Source organism: Glycine max, chromosome 11 (assembly GCF_000004515.6).
Source record: "Glycine max cultivar Williams 82 chromosome 11, Glycine_max_v4.0, whole genome shotgun sequence".
Taxonomy (NCBI): Eukaryota; Viridiplantae; Streptophyta; class Magnoliopsida; order Fabales; family Fabaceae; genus Glycine; species Glycine max.
This window is the reverse complement of record NC_038247.2, coordinates 9,565,078-9,580,338: the sequence shown is the minus strand read 5'-3', so window position 1 is coordinate 9,580,338 and position 15,261 is coordinate 9,565,078. Positions and strand designations below refer to the sequence as shown.

General features: G+C 32.2%; 2 protein-coding genes across 4 annotated transcripts; both read right to left on the bottom strand.

Annotated features, from left to right (window-relative positions):
- Positions 1-1,271: 1,271 nt before the first annotated feature.
- On the bottom strand, positions 1,272-7,016 carry LOC100814147 (3beta-hydroxysteroid-dehydrogenase/decarboxylase). Of its 2 annotated transcripts, none has more exons than XM_003538992.5 (13): positions 6,863-7,016; positions 6,476-6,733; positions 6,284-6,373; positions 6,064-6,197; positions 5,777-5,947; positions 5,100-5,216; positions 4,942-5,021; positions 4,396-4,591; positions 3,929-4,046; positions 2,911-3,085; positions 2,320-2,476; positions 1,887-1,953; positions 1,272-1,805 (listed from the first exon to the last, which is right to left on the bottom strand). In XM_003538992.5, exons 2-13 carry the CDS (start codon positions 6,723-6,725, stop codon positions 1,633-1,635), a joined length of 1,728 nt encoding a protein of 575 aa, XP_003539040.1. In that variant the 5' UTR covers positions 6,726-6,733; positions 6,863-7,016; the 3' UTR covers positions 1,272-1,632. The 2 variants fall into 2 exon arrangements, 1 of the variants encoding a protein (XP_003539040.1); XR_005887131.1 differs by having other exon boundaries at positions 1,674-1,805; positions 1,887-1,971.
- Positions 7,017-8,462: 1,446 nt separating this feature from the next.
- Positions 8,463-12,584, bottom strand: GLYII-4 (putative hydroxyacylglutathione hydrolase). Of its 2 annotated transcripts, none has more exons than NM_001353889.1 (8): positions 12,164-12,584; positions 11,492-11,674; positions 11,128-11,331; positions 10,867-10,990; positions 10,222-10,322; positions 9,360-9,434; positions 9,172-9,270; positions 8,463-8,989 (listed from the first exon to the last, which is right to left on the bottom strand). In NM_001353889.1, the coding sequence occupies exons 1-8, from the start codon at positions 12,176-12,178 to the stop codon at positions 8,843-8,845; spliced, it is 948 nt and encodes a 315-aa protein (NP_001340818.1). In that variant the 5' UTR covers positions 12,179-12,584; the 3' UTR covers positions 8,463-8,842. The 2 variants fall into 2 exon arrangements, with proteins under 2 accessions (NP_001340818.1, XP_014619495.1); XM_014764009.3 differs by having other exon boundaries at positions 8,524-8,989; positions 12,432-12,574.
- Between the last annotated feature and the right edge of the window lie 2,677 nt (positions 12,585-15,261).

Below are 15,261 nucleotides of genomic sequence, written 5' to 3'. Positions count from 1 at the left end.
AAGCGGATATCAATTTAGAAATTTCTTTTTTAGGTACAAATATGAAGGAATACTTTAATATCTTGTCCAAACCCTATTTTATTACTAGTGTAATAAACCATCGACATGCACAATTATTAAATTTATATATAGAGAGAAGACATGTTATATAAGTGGAAATTATTTTACATTAGAGTGAAATAATTAAATCTAAATCATATAACCTAATATAGACGATCAAGATTTAATGTTATGTAATTATTCAAAAAGTCATATGACTTTTTGACATTACATCTCAACTCTCAATTTATAATTACATCATTCAAATTTAATTATGTCACTCTCTTGAAAAAATATTTTCTCTTATAAAATATGTTCTATCTCTATATATAAATATTTATATATATCCAAATAATTTTATTTTTTACCATTCTAATTTATATAAAGAGTTTAATAGTCATATATTAATAAAATAAAATAATTTTATATTATTATTTAATCACAAATTATTATTAATATGATATTTAACATCATTATTGTAAAAGTAAATAAATTCACCATCTGAATGATATGTTTTTCGCTATCTAATATATAGTTTTTTTCTCATATAAATGTGTCTTAAATAAAGAATTTAATTGTCATCCAAAGTATAAAGTTTTATACATTGCTAACCAATTACATTTCATAAAAGATCTTTATACTAACAATACCAATTAAATCCCTTAAAAAATATCTTTATACCAATTGAATCCTGCTGAGAATTTATTCATCAAGGATGAACTACAACTTTTAGAGATCCTATGCTCATATTTGAATTAAAGTTTAAATTAAACTTAAAAATTTGAAATAAACTAGAAATAAAATCTTAACAAATCTAATCAAATATAACAAGATGTAAATTTAAGCTAATATAATTAAATCTAATTAGATATTATTCAATAACTTTGAACTAATCTAAACAAACATCTAAGCAAAATTCAATTATTTCTATTGTTCAAATTCAAAATCAAAACTAAGCTTGATTGCTATGTTATTTCCTCACTGTTTGAGTAAGTTGCTTGGATTTCCTTGCACTTCTTTAAGTAAAATATATAAATATATTCCATATAATGTTTTGGTTTTTTGTTTTTAAATATGATGTTATATTGTGTGACGGAGACGGGAACAGAAAACGATAGAAGTATAGAACGCACCATATTTGTAGAGCTTACTCAACGAGTCAACGTAGTGCATTGCACTATTGTAGCCCATGCTTCTTTCCTTTACATGATAAGCCTTTGTCCTTTACATAATTGCAACACGTACCAATCTTAAATTTTATAGTGAAAGTCAACTGCACATTCCCTTTGTACAACTATTGTTGTCAATTAACCATCAATCTGTTTCTATATTTCCATAGTTAAAAAAGAGTACCAATATCACAATTCTTTCAAACAGCAACATCTTCGACCTGATTCAGTAGTTCAATTGTGATTACAGAGAGAGAGAGAGAGAGAGAGAGGGCATTCCTAAATGTGGTTATATTTTCCCTATCTTTTTCATGGGACATAGCTCTTTTTTCAATTTTTTGGTATAAATAGATAGCGTATTGGAGTTTTAAGATCGCAGAGCAAGAAACTCTTCATTTTTACTATCTCAGGTCTTTTACCTTTCCTAGTGCTGAAAGTTCTCCTGATAATGCAGAAGCCGTGATATCGAAACAGGTGAGATTCTCATCAAATGTATCATGAACTCCTTCAAACTGGTGAACAGAAAATCCACCAATCCATCAATTTCGGATTCATATTGCTCGTAAACAAAAAATGCCATAAATGCGACCGCCAAACCTACACAAACAATTCAGATTGTGTAAAAATGAAAGGGCACAAACCGAAGAAGTTTTGGAACTCACGTTAACAATTCCATACCTATGCCTATCATTTTCGTGAACAACTCTGACAGGATCAACTTCAGAAGGTAAAGAAACACTGCAATCTGCATCGGTTACAAAAACTAAACATAAAGGCAATGATTCCCGGAATCTCTACATGTAGTAAAACTTCATTCGTGTTTGAATTATTCATTCTTTCAAGCCAACCTCTCAAACAAGTATGTAAGACAGAAAGCAAAATGGTGACCCGCAGACCAATTAAAAGATAGAAACTTAGAACCCTTTTCCCCAAAACCAAACAATAGATCCAGCCATCCAGACATTAAAGAGTACATGCATTCTCAATAAACATATAATGCCTACATCATATATTAAAAAAAATTTCAATAAATTTAATTTTAGAACAAGAAAAGAGGGGATTTTCGTTTTTTTTTCTTTTTAATTTTTTAAAAGGAGACTGCATCTTTTACCTTGAAGAATGCAGACCAATCGTCCCCCTGGGCCAGGCCACTTATATTTTGAAAACCCCTGTTCCAAAGATATACTGTAGTGGTAACTGAATCTTTTACTGCTGTATCAGAGATCTCAAAATACGTCGTGGGTATCCTTTGTATATGAAAACCAAATCTGTCAAAAAGTATCATAATACAGTTAGTACTTAGAGAACAGTTTATTTTTCCAGTGCAGGTACAAGTTGTTAAGAGCCAAAATCCCCAAAACAATCTTTTAAGTGTTCATTAAATGTATACTACGTAATTCCTGTATTTGGCACTGATTTGTGGTGACATACGAGTAGCCTTTATGGCTGAGATATAGACCATATTACTCTCAAAATAATTTAATTAAATAAGTAAGCTGTGGCTAGAAGCCTAGAACATATCAGCCATGCCAAAGATGTAACCAGCAGGATGTGGGACGACCAACTGTCGAAGCATCATTTCAATAAAGCAACTGGCTTTCATAAGAAAATAGTGCTATACAAAATTTGAAGGCATAAAGCTTCCTAAATCTGTTAAAAAAACAGAAATTTAAAGTCTCAGTCTTTATGAGCATGCACTTACAACTTTGATGGCAGAAAACCATGTCCATATAAAAGTAATGTGGAAAACAGCAAAAGTCTCGCAGCAGCTGATATAAAAGTTCTTCCAGAAAGGAAAAACCAGTAAAACAACAAAACCAGCACAAGGAAACATGCAAAGGATTTCTTCTCTTCTCTCCACAACAAAATGTCAGCCACTGTAAAAGTAAAGTTAAAAATTATTTGGTTTGGCAATTTTATAATATATTATGGTTCAGAATAGTTAACATGTGTACTGCCAAATATTCAGTTTAATAATGATGTATCACTCAAATGTATTCTACCAAAGTGATTATAAATGATAAAATAAATCCATTTGCTCAATAATTTTAGAGGGTTCATTTTTATGATCCAAAGACACTATATACCAAGAAGTAGTAACTAGTATGGATGGAAGATTAACAAAAGAGAAGTACACTACTGAAGCAATCCAAGGGTACACTTGGCAGGGAAGGTGAAAAATAGGGAGAGGAGTAAAAGTAGATTGGGATGAAAAAGATATTACTCTCTGTCCTCAATGTGAGGTCAAGAGTAGAAAAACATGGGCAAAAGAATCAATTTCAGCTCACTTCTGAGTTCAATAGGGAGAGGTTAAAATTTAGTACGGAGTGCAAATGAGTTGCACTTCTCTTTCAACACGACTACATTTAACATGCACCATACTAGTGCAAAGAAATTTTCATTTGAGCCAGGCACACCCTTAAAGTAAACAAGAAAATGCAAATATCCAAGCAATCCTACTAGCAAGGTATTTATGGATGGTGGTGTTGCCCTCCCTTTTACTTATGTCAGGGTTAGTTTAATTAGTTAATTTGCAGATTAAGAGTTAACTATTCTAACAAGATAAGACACATATTCATGCAATAAGGTATACCTACCTATCAATATGCTCCAATTCGTTTCATTACCACCAAAAATTGCTTTGACATTAACTAAGGATAGAAAACCTTAATTGATGTATGTAAACATTGCAATGCAAGAGAAAGCATTATGTTTTTGACCTTTTCCACCACCCAGCAGCTTATCTGCTTTTGACTGTTCAGTGGAACTGCAGCATCTTGAAAAAGATGAGTCTCTGGCTAAATGAGAGAATGATTCTATGGTTAATGTGACTCCTTCCTGTATTATCCAATATTGGCAAATATAAATGCAAATCTTAAGAGTAAGAAATTCCAGGCTATATATAAACATTGCCAAACAGTATATTTCACTCTTAGAACATCATAAAGTCACATAGACAGGAAAATATCAGTAAGAGCCTAATTTGTGTATCTGTATGTGTGTCGGATTGTGGGTCTGAGCAGTATTGAAAAAGGAACGGCCTTATTTTATTCAACAAATCTTCATTTTGCCTCTTTGGAGGTTGTTGCAAAGTTACACCCCGTATAATTCAGTTTTCAGTGGGAAGTAACAAGAATATAGGGGATTTAACAAGTAAAAATTTAAAAAGAAGGAAGAAGAATTAAACCTCGAGGGAGACTATTGGTGAGTATCCAATATCTTTCTGAGCTGCCATGCAGTTGAAAGTTCGGGTGTATGAAGCTAACTGAAAAAAGTGAACTAATAAAGGATAACTGAAGTATCTGGATCCCAACTTTTCATGTACCCACTTTAAAACTGAGAGAATATATTGCACCAACTTAGCAGGAAGTTTGATGAATGGCCTGCAATTAAAGCAAGGATTTTTCTGACTTGGTTAACAGTATAAGAGGTCACAAATTGGCAATAAAGAAAAAACACAAATAGCCCTTTGTTGCCTCCAGAAGTGAATGAAATAGCAAGCCAAAGGAGCAAATATACCTAAGAAAGTGCTAATTTGTTATGATGTCTCCTAAATGGGCAGGAAATAGTCAGTGTGGCAAGCAGAGAAAATGTAATTTATAAAGCTTTTTTCCTCTTCTAAAACTCCCATAAGCTATATCATACAAACATGTCAAAATATACAACTAAACATCAGTAACATTGAAAACAATATAACGCCACTCATATATCAAAACAGGTTGCTCATTTTTACCTTTGATATTCAAGACCTTCTAACAAAAGTGAGAGAAATTCCCAGAATTTCATAGGCTCGAGATTTGTGATGAAAAATGTCTGCACAAAAAGAAAAATACTTTATGCATGAATAACTGATCAGAGCAAGCAGTAAATTGATATTCAATATATACACACCTTTCCTGCCACAGAAACCGTTTGGAAATTTAAGGCTTCTTCTGCACAGATATGGGCATGAGTAACATTTTCAGAAAAGGTGAAATCTGAAAGATTATCACCAGTCCCTATAATAAACTGAAATGAGAAATTGTTACTCTAAAATAAAGACTTGAAGTCAGCAACACCAACCAATATGAATCACATGATATATGAAAACAACAACAATAACAAAAGTGTTATCCCACTATGTGAGGTAAGCTACGTAGATCACACAATATCATACAACTCAGTTAAAGACCAAACCAAATATCTTTACCTCCCACGCTTAGAAAGACAACACTATTTTGTTATAGGAGAGGAGGAAGGGGGGCAGGGGGGATTTATTCAAATAGTTACACAACAAAGAACTCCAAGATGTTGCATGAATCCAAAATCTGTCCATTGGTCATGACCTTTTGAGAGGGAAAATTGGCTAAAGGGAAGAGTTGTTAAATAATTTCTTTTCAAGTGTTTGCCAAAACCGACATATGTTAATTACAACCTGATTATAAGAATGCAAAACATTTTTTTTGCAAAGCCTACATTAGGCAATTTTATTAAAAATAACCCTCTACCCCCCCTCGATTTGACAAATGAATCCTATAAATGTACAACTACAAACCAAAATAACAAATTCCAGGCAAAAAGAAAACTACCTTTGAAAAACCATATCTTGCTAATTTGAGAAAATATGGCACAAATTCTGTGTCACCAGGTCCAAAAACATTACTAGGACGAAGAGAGCATGTCAATAGGCCATCAATGTCATTGGCACTCAGGATCAAAGCTTCCGCTTGAGCCTTAAGGTCACTTAACGTGTTGTTAGTCTGCAATTCACACACCCCTATTAAAAATGCTTATTCATTCGCAAAACAAAATCATCTAATCTAGCCATCAACAAGTAGCAAAACAAAAAAGAAAGCTCGTTCAACAAAAATCTTACTTTCCACGGATACGCCAACGACTCATCTCCATCACGAATATCATGCAAACCACCAACTACAACATCTGCCGAACTGTTATATATCAGGCGTCTCACTCTACATTCCCGGCAAGCACTAATGACATTCTTTGCACCTGAAAAATCAAACATAAAATTACACAACCAAAAACATCAAATCAACAATTAAAATGAATAATTAAAACAACAAACGGAAGAGAACCTTGAACCATAAGCTTATAGCAAGTATAGAAGTTATTCACATCGACGCCGGCAACATCCATATAAAAGACAACAGAGGAACCTTCTAGAACTGCACAAGACGCATTTCAATTTTCAACCACTGCTGTTATTTTCCGTAAACGGTGAGTATTTCATTTGAAACGAAATTGAAAGAAAATCAGGCGGTGTGCACCTTTGACAATGCTCCGTTTATCGAGAAGGTCGACGTGGAAGTAAGAAGCGCGAGAAGAAGAGAGAGCTTGTTCGAGGAGAGACTCGGAGTGGTGGAGTTGGAGAGACTGAGCGGAATCGGCGACTCGGACGATCCAGTTACCGAGTTTCAACAGCCTGAGCACCAACGATCTTCCGAGGAATCCTCTGCCGCCTAAAACCACGCACGTCTTAGGGTTCAAATCCGCGAAGCGATCGTCCACCACCGCCATTGTTAACGCTGCGAAAACGACGAACGTTTAATGTCGTGTGGTATCGTATCGTAACATATCATATATTGAATTATTCGTGTGCAACGTAATTAATGTGATGTGAGTGAGAAAGAGAGAGTGTAGTTTGCTAAATGAACCTGTTGTTCGTCTTGTTCTGCGTTTTTCCTTTGGCGCGGAAACTGTGAATGCAATGCAAATCGCACTGAGAGTGGGTGGGGACCCCCTCTTGGAATCTTTTCGACAAGGGAAGGCCGAGGGTTAGTAATCTGATCATGACGCGTAATAACTCTGATGCCGATGCTACAAATAACATGAAGGGAGAACAACTACCATTACATTTGTTTCTATTACTATTATTATTATTAGAGAAATCTCTTCGCACACTTTTGGATAAACAAAATTCATTCAAATTTATAAAATTCAGTATCATTTTTTACTTAATAACTTTCTCTCTTAATTTCATAATTTCCAACCGATTTTAAATCTTTAATCAACATAAGAATGTATTAGTAACACTCATTATTATTATTATATTGTACTATTTTCATTCTTATTTATAAAATTTAAGTTTAAAATAATATTTATTTATTTTTATAAGACTCACAATGATAGTTTTAAAAAAATTATAAATTTATTGTTATCAATTAAATTATTTATTTTTTTAAATTCTGATTAATTAGATTATTGAATTTTATATATAGGAACTGAGAGAAACTAATCATAATGTCATAATTCATAAAATTAACATAGTGGTGTAAAATTTTACCCATTTTACATTATAGAAAATAATATATTTAAGGAGAGAATTGTGTTTGATTTCTACTGTGAATAAATTTTTTTAAACCAGCAATAATTATATATCATAAATAAAATTATTCTTTAATATAATATATTAAGAGACATCCGTACAGTAGGAAAAGAATTGATCATTCCATAACCATTACATAACGTTAGTGTTACTTTACTTGCATTACTGATTACACTGGCTGTGGGGGGGCCTACTAAATTGCAGTGCTTGCACATTTCATTTCTGACTCGTGAGACAAAAGACGTAAAAGTTAAGACACACATCCAACTGTACCAATTTGGAAGTGGTTAACCAAATAATGATCCTATGGGGTGATACCCACAGATATGAGATGACATGGGTTGGTCTATAATTTTCTGTACACAGAGGATTAGCATATAAAGTATGAATTGTCATATTCGAGAAGGATGATGATGGCGTTGTCTGTTTCTTTGAAGAGTGGCGATTAATGCCCAAGCTGTTCCAGATTCGGGTTTTAGTTGAATTCATCCATCAACGTAAAAAGTGAGAGTAACAACAACCCACCATACTTGAGAGTCCTATTCGTAAAGGGTTATATTCCACATCAATCTTCCTCAAAATTTACTCAACTTACTTCCTAAAGTGAGGACATTGTGAAATAAGTCGGTACTAGGGCCAACGAGGCAACGACCACTACCGGACCAAAATATGATATTTGATGAAAGTTAATAAAACGTATAAACAAAACTTTTGAAATCAAATCCATGCCTGAATACATTATTTTAATGCCTGCATCCTCTATCCTTTGGTTTGAGGTCATATGCCATCAATCGCAAAATCTTATGTAACATTGTAGCCGAAATGTCTGTGTCTATAAAATGATCATAGTAGAGACTGATGAACCGCTTGCGTTGACAACTCATGCCTTCATATGACAGGGTAATTCAAGAGTACAAGACAATGCCAAATGTCGTCAACCTAATTTACTGATAAACCCAACGTTAATGCTCTTATATGTACAAGCTAGTCTTTGAAATATTTAAAATCATCATATCACAAAAGTGCAATGGATCAAAATACAACTTTCTCAATAATTCTCAACATATGCATATATATGCTAACACGAAGGGAGTGTCTGAGTGATGAGCTTCTTCCACGCACCATCATGATTTTGACTCCCATCATGCCAACAAAACTGAAATCTAATTTACATCTCAAATGAACCCAAAGAAAATTGGAAAATTATATTACGACAACACCAAGTAAATATTATTCCATTTGATGGATTCATTAACCTAATCTATACAGAATAAGTATATTAAGAATTTTAATATTTAATTAAAAAATTCTAAAAATTATCCTTTGCTTGCTGAATAACACCCAGGGCTTCTGCATCATCTGCTGTGGTTGCAATGTTTAGTTTTTGCCGGATTTCCATGCTCCATGTGCGAAGAAATGGATTGCAAGCCTTTTCCACTTTCACCGTAGTTGGAATCTAAGAGAACAGTAGTAATATGGTAAAAGCAAAAACACAAAATTCCACCACAACAACAACTAATAAGACTATGCAAGCTTTAGTAACAATGAGTTATGACAGACAGGTGTTTCTAGTGAAGAAGAACCCCTACAGAGGGCACTTGAAACCATCCATTAACAAAGCTCAGTTCTGAAAATTACCGTGGGCAAGCCCTTATTTCTAAGGTTAGCTACATGGGCAGCATAGGATTGAAGTTCCTTGTTTTCAGGTTCTATAGACAAGGCAAACTTTGAATTACTCTGCCAAATTTCAAAGCACCAAAGTCAATGTTGCAGCCCGCTTAGAAAAGAAGCAGGGAAAATAAAGAAGGAGAATGGAAACAACTAACCGATGTATATTCATGACCACAGTAAATACTTGTATCATCAGGCAAAGACATGATCCTTTTAAGAGAAGATAACATCTGTAACAGGGAAGAAATTCTCAATAATTAAAGATAAAATTAATGACTAGCTTATCAAGTAACAGACTTGACAACATAAAAGAAATGGATTGCATTCATAGCCACATCGTGCATCTGCAATAACATCTAGAAATCAACATCCAATATTCAACATATAGGCAAGCATTATATGATACAATATATATAAACAACAACAAAAGCCTTGTCCTTCTGTAACAATATGACATAATATACAAATGATTTTTTTTTACATTAACATATATTCAAAGTCAAAATATGAAAAACATTATTATAACCACTAAAAAAATAATATTTATTGACAAATGATTTCTGATATTAACGTAGTAATTAGTAGGAAATGGCATAGTAGTAAGCATTTAATTAGTCTTATCCAAGTAAGATCCTAATAATTCAATTCAAATGTTCCCACTAAGATTGCAGACATGGAGAATATCTGTCTAACTAAGAATAAAAACATCATAACCTCATTTTAGACAAGGCCTTCAAGAAATAAAGTCAAATAACTACCATATTACTGGCATTTACATTCACAAAAGAATACAAGTTTCAAATATCATAAAGTCCTCATTTAGTTGCTGTTTAAATCACTATAGTTCTAGCCTTTCCTGCAGGTATTTGCAGTTGAAGTTGGCTGCAGGCAGTTCAATTTAAAACGAGATATATAAAACAAGAAATAAATATTGCAACAAGAGGCAATTACTTGTCCCTAAAGATAGAAATGTACAACCAGAAAAAAAATGTGAAACTAAATGCAATTCAAATCAACCTGTTTGGGGGTTCCTTCTAAGAGCTTGCCACATGATAAGCTGAACAAAGTGTCTCCGGTAAAAATTGCCCCAGAACCCGGAAAGTAGAAGCTTACATGACCTGCTTATAGTACAAATAGATATTAGATAGTAAATTGGAAAAGTGAGGATCAACAGGTTGAAGTTATGAAAATCAAATAAAAGACATTAGCAAACACCTTGAGCATGTTAATTGCATAGCCTAACACTAGACCACTATCCAAAGCAATAACCCAAAAAACATTCATAGAAAAGTCCTACACCATGGTATTTACAATAAATCCCAGAGTCTAGCCATGAGAAAGGAAGTTTACTGGGATTCTATGAGGGCAGATAATATGCAAGTCAGGCTAAGCCAACATAAATGATTTCAACTACAAAACCAGGAGTTTAGTTGAGATAAAAGCACAGAAAATAGTTTAGATTTCCATGGAGTTGAAAATTGTAGATTAAATAGACAGGGTCATGGCAGTTAGAAGAGAATATAGAAATGTATTATATAGTCAAAAAGACTGCAGGAGGATAAAAGAGCCAAAGTAACAAGCCAAAACTGAGCTGGTTTTAATCATATATCTAATAGCAGACAACAAGAATATTTACTAATGCAAATAGACTATAAATGTGACCTTCGGTGTGACCAGGTGTGGCCAATATATGCACTTCATGGCCTGCGAACATCCAGTTATCTCCATCACTCAAATAGATATCAATACCAGGGATTCTTTCCTTGTCTATTTCTGAACCAATTACCTGAAAGACAACAAAATGTTACAAATAAATCAAAGTAACCTCACTTTATGTCTTCTCTTAACATTTGCTGACAACACATTTATAGTAGTATTAATTAAAAATAGAACAAACTTCTACAGAAGATAAAAATATCATACCTTTGCACCATACCTTTCTTTCAACTCTGCATTTCCACCAGTATGATCAGGATGGTGGTTGGTGTTCATTATGTAAGTTAAATTTAAATCTTTCTTGCTCAACGCATCTATGATAGGTGCAGCTTCAGAAGGATCAACAACACCAACTGTCCCCGTATCCACATCGTGTAAAAGATATGCATAATTGTCCCTAAGGCATGGAACCTAACAATTCAAAAAGAAAAATGAGATAAGTAACACAGCACACACTAGAATTTCAGCATATTGCTCCAGAGCTTATTAGCTTGAGCAACTTGAGTGACTAAATACTAATCTAATTGCATCACAAAAAAACCTTTAAAAAAGGAAGAAGAGATCTGCTCACCAATTCTATCTGCAATGAGGACGATAGATTCACTACACTGCAAAATTGATTTACTCTCAGCGACCGACTAGCTCCACGCAATGTTTTTAATGGTATTGAAAATAATCGCATAAATCCATATAGAAGACCTTTCCCTAAGCAAAGTTGTCTCGCATCTGGCCACACGCAAAACCCACTTCTTTCCTAAAAGATAGAGAATAATCAACACCTATTGCAGATAACCAAAATACAAAGTGCATACAAATATGAGCACGTTAACAAAACTATCAATGGCAGTGTGAATAATACTAATGCCATAGCAGATGATGCTAATTTCACTCAGGAAAACCTTAACCACGTGCCAAAAGGCCATTAAGTTAAACCGAATTACCTTTAAATAAATAAAATTACTAAAATATTATAATCAAACATTTTCCAAATAACAAGGCAAATACAGTTCCAATTTGTAAGAGATCTACAGTGCACTCAAGAGATCTGAATACACGGAAATTCAGCAAATCAAAATAACGAACACGGAGATGATTCATTCTCACACGGCACTCCAACAAAACGACGACGTGAAGCGTAAAGAAGAAGGAAACCGTTTTTTTCAACACATCTTTGCACGGTCACGGATTCTGCGGGAAAAAACAAAATTGCAACGAAGAACAGAATCAATTAAACTTAAACTACCTTCGTATCACCCATCGAATGCGATGCGCTTCCTGTTAAAACGAGGAGAGACGAGAAAGCGCGCTCTTCTTAGAGAAAGAGAGAAGAAAAAGAAAAAAAGACGGAGAGTTTGTGTGCGTGTTGTTAGCAATTCATTTAGTGTAATTGTTGCAGATTCGGCATAGGAGAGTTGAATGTAAGGGGAATTGAATAAGTTAGAAGGATGCGTGGAAGAAAGTGAGAAACCCTAGAGGTAGAAGAGGTGGAAATGGAAGTGCATTGATCTCACCTGAATGAAAAGAGAAAGAGAAAGAGAAAGAGAAAGAGAAGCAGTTGTATTTATGTTAGCACGTTGACACACACATACACTCTTTCTTCTCTACTGTATGCTTGAAAACGATTTTGCTTTTCCCCCCTCCCACCACCTTTTAACGCCTTTGCCTTTGTCTTCCTCCACCCCCCAACAACCTTCATCTTAAATATTTAAATCTTTTTTATGCTACTACTTTACTGTTAGTCTTTTTTTTTTTTAACCAGCAATTTTAATCTTGAGTAACAATCTTAATATTATGTATAGTTAAATACTAGAATTAAATAAAAATATGTTTTTTAATATTATTTTTATAATTGAAAAATAATGAATAAATAATAATGACATTTGAGTTTAAAGGCAACAATCATTGGTTCATTTTATAATAGATTAATAGTGAATAAATAAATGCCACTTTATAAAACTGAACAAAGTTGTTGGGACTACTCAAGGATTAGTTGTGTACTATTGCTTCTTAGTTCTTATATATATATATATATATATATATATATATATATATATATATATATATATATTATTGATGAAATAAATAAAACTTCTATTATGAATTAAATAGTTAATACATTATTGTGTAAAAATTGAATGGATAAAAGTAGAAGAATGTTGACAACTTTTTTTCTACATTCTTTTTTAGTTTTTCATAGTTATTAATTGAAATTTATTAAAAATTATCATACTTTTTTTATATGAAAATGAAATCCATTAAATTTGATATTTTTTAATAAATTAAATAAGAAATAATTATGGTAAAAAGGAATTATCACTAGCATTTCTCATAAATAGAAACATCTGCGTCCACAATCATGAAAATCATTTCTCTCCCCTTGAATTTTGGGTGTTCTTAATGAAAAAGTGTGCAAAATAAAAATTTGAATATATTTAATAGATGACTTACGTTATGTTTAATAATACATTTGAGTTAATTTTTAATTTTTTTACTAGTTAAAAAACTTGCTTAACTATTTAATAAATAAGATTTTTTAGTAGTTTTAACATTTTTTTAAATACATAACATTTTTAAAAGGTTAGTTTCTATTTTTTTATATTTTTTCACTTTTAACCTTAGTATATTTATTTATTTTTCTTGTTATCTTTTTAAATAAATAATAATTTTATTATTTTTATGTCATTTTATACTTTTTTGTTATTACACTAGTTAATCTTATCAAATATTTATAATTTAATAAATTAATTTTTCAGCTTTTAACTAACTTTTTACCTTCTAATTACCTTTTACCTAATTTTGTCAAAAATAAACTTAATTTAAATTAGAATCAAATATCGTCTCATTTTTATTTTCACGCATCTCTTGGTCAAGGGACTCAAATTTCTTTTTTCGACACCTGATGGCTGTCTAATTTCCAACAGATGAATGGTTACAAAGGCTGAGGATATTGTGAAAATGCTATAGTAAAAAGATTCCAAGTTTTCAAAAATGGTGCATCATGTCAAACGATAATACATTCGATTTATCATCTTAATGCCTCTTTCTGCCAATTACCACTATTAATATCCCTAAAACTTTCCAAAATAATCAAGAATATTGTAGTCATTGGGACGAAACAATATAGAGCAAGCTTCTTGTTTATATGCGTTCAAAAGTGGTATCATTCCTCCATAAACAGACCACTTTGTACCCGTATGCAACGTTTCATATTTCACATCCCAAAACCAACTTTAGCTTCCTTATACAAACCCTATTTCTTTTCTAAGGAAAAAAAATGATTCTGATTCCTTTTAATTTTTGTAGCTTTTAGATTTTGGAAACGATCATAAATGTGATTTTTTACATCAAATGAGCACTATTAATTTTAGCATTTGGTTTTACATTGGATTCTTCAAAATTATGTTGAAATGTTCGGTAACATAATTTTAGATTATAAAAATTTTCCATGTGTTTGGAAATGCAATCAGAACGTGAAAAAATCCTGGGTGTCTTGAAATGATTTATAACAACTTTCACATATTTTAACTATTGGATGTGGAGAGAGAACATTGATTCATGTTCCGAATTTTGGTTTAAACACTTATTTCATATGTTTTGTTTTATGTTGAGAAATTAATTAGGATTAATTTTAAGTCGAAACAATTTCAAGTATTTTTTACATCATTGTTAAAAACTGAGGCACTTGAATGTTTCATACTTCTAATGTGGGACTCAATTTCCATGCCTTGCAATTAGTGGACTTTAACATTTAATTAGTTCTTCAACCCTAACAACCCATGCAGACTAGATGTGCACTAGCCCTTTGATTAGACTTGATTGAACACCACATCCCAAGCATCACCACTCGTGCCATTCACTTTTGATGGGTTTCAATTTTCTCTTTACTTATTTAGGAGTGAGACTATCAAAATTGATGATTTTCATTGAAATTTAGTCAAATGTCAAATAAAGTATCGCCAACATTCCTTTTATTATTTAGTTTCCAATAAAACCTTTATTTATTACTCTAACAATATGACATTCTTTCACTATTGATTTATTTTAAAATGGTTAGTTCTCTATTATGCCGAAGACGCCTAATACATGATAACAAAGTATTCTAAGTTGTTCCTTAATATTAATATATTTTATTGAACTTTTGAAGACATTCAAAGTTAGATGATTTCTTTCTAATCAATTTTTTTATACAGAAGGATTAAAAATTCATGATTCCAACTCCTGATCACTAACTTTATTAAATACCTTTCATTAATTAAAAAAAGGTATTTTTAATCATTTTTAACATGAAGTGTTTTCTTTTAAAATAAATATTTCAGTTTTGTTTTCATAACCAAAATTCTA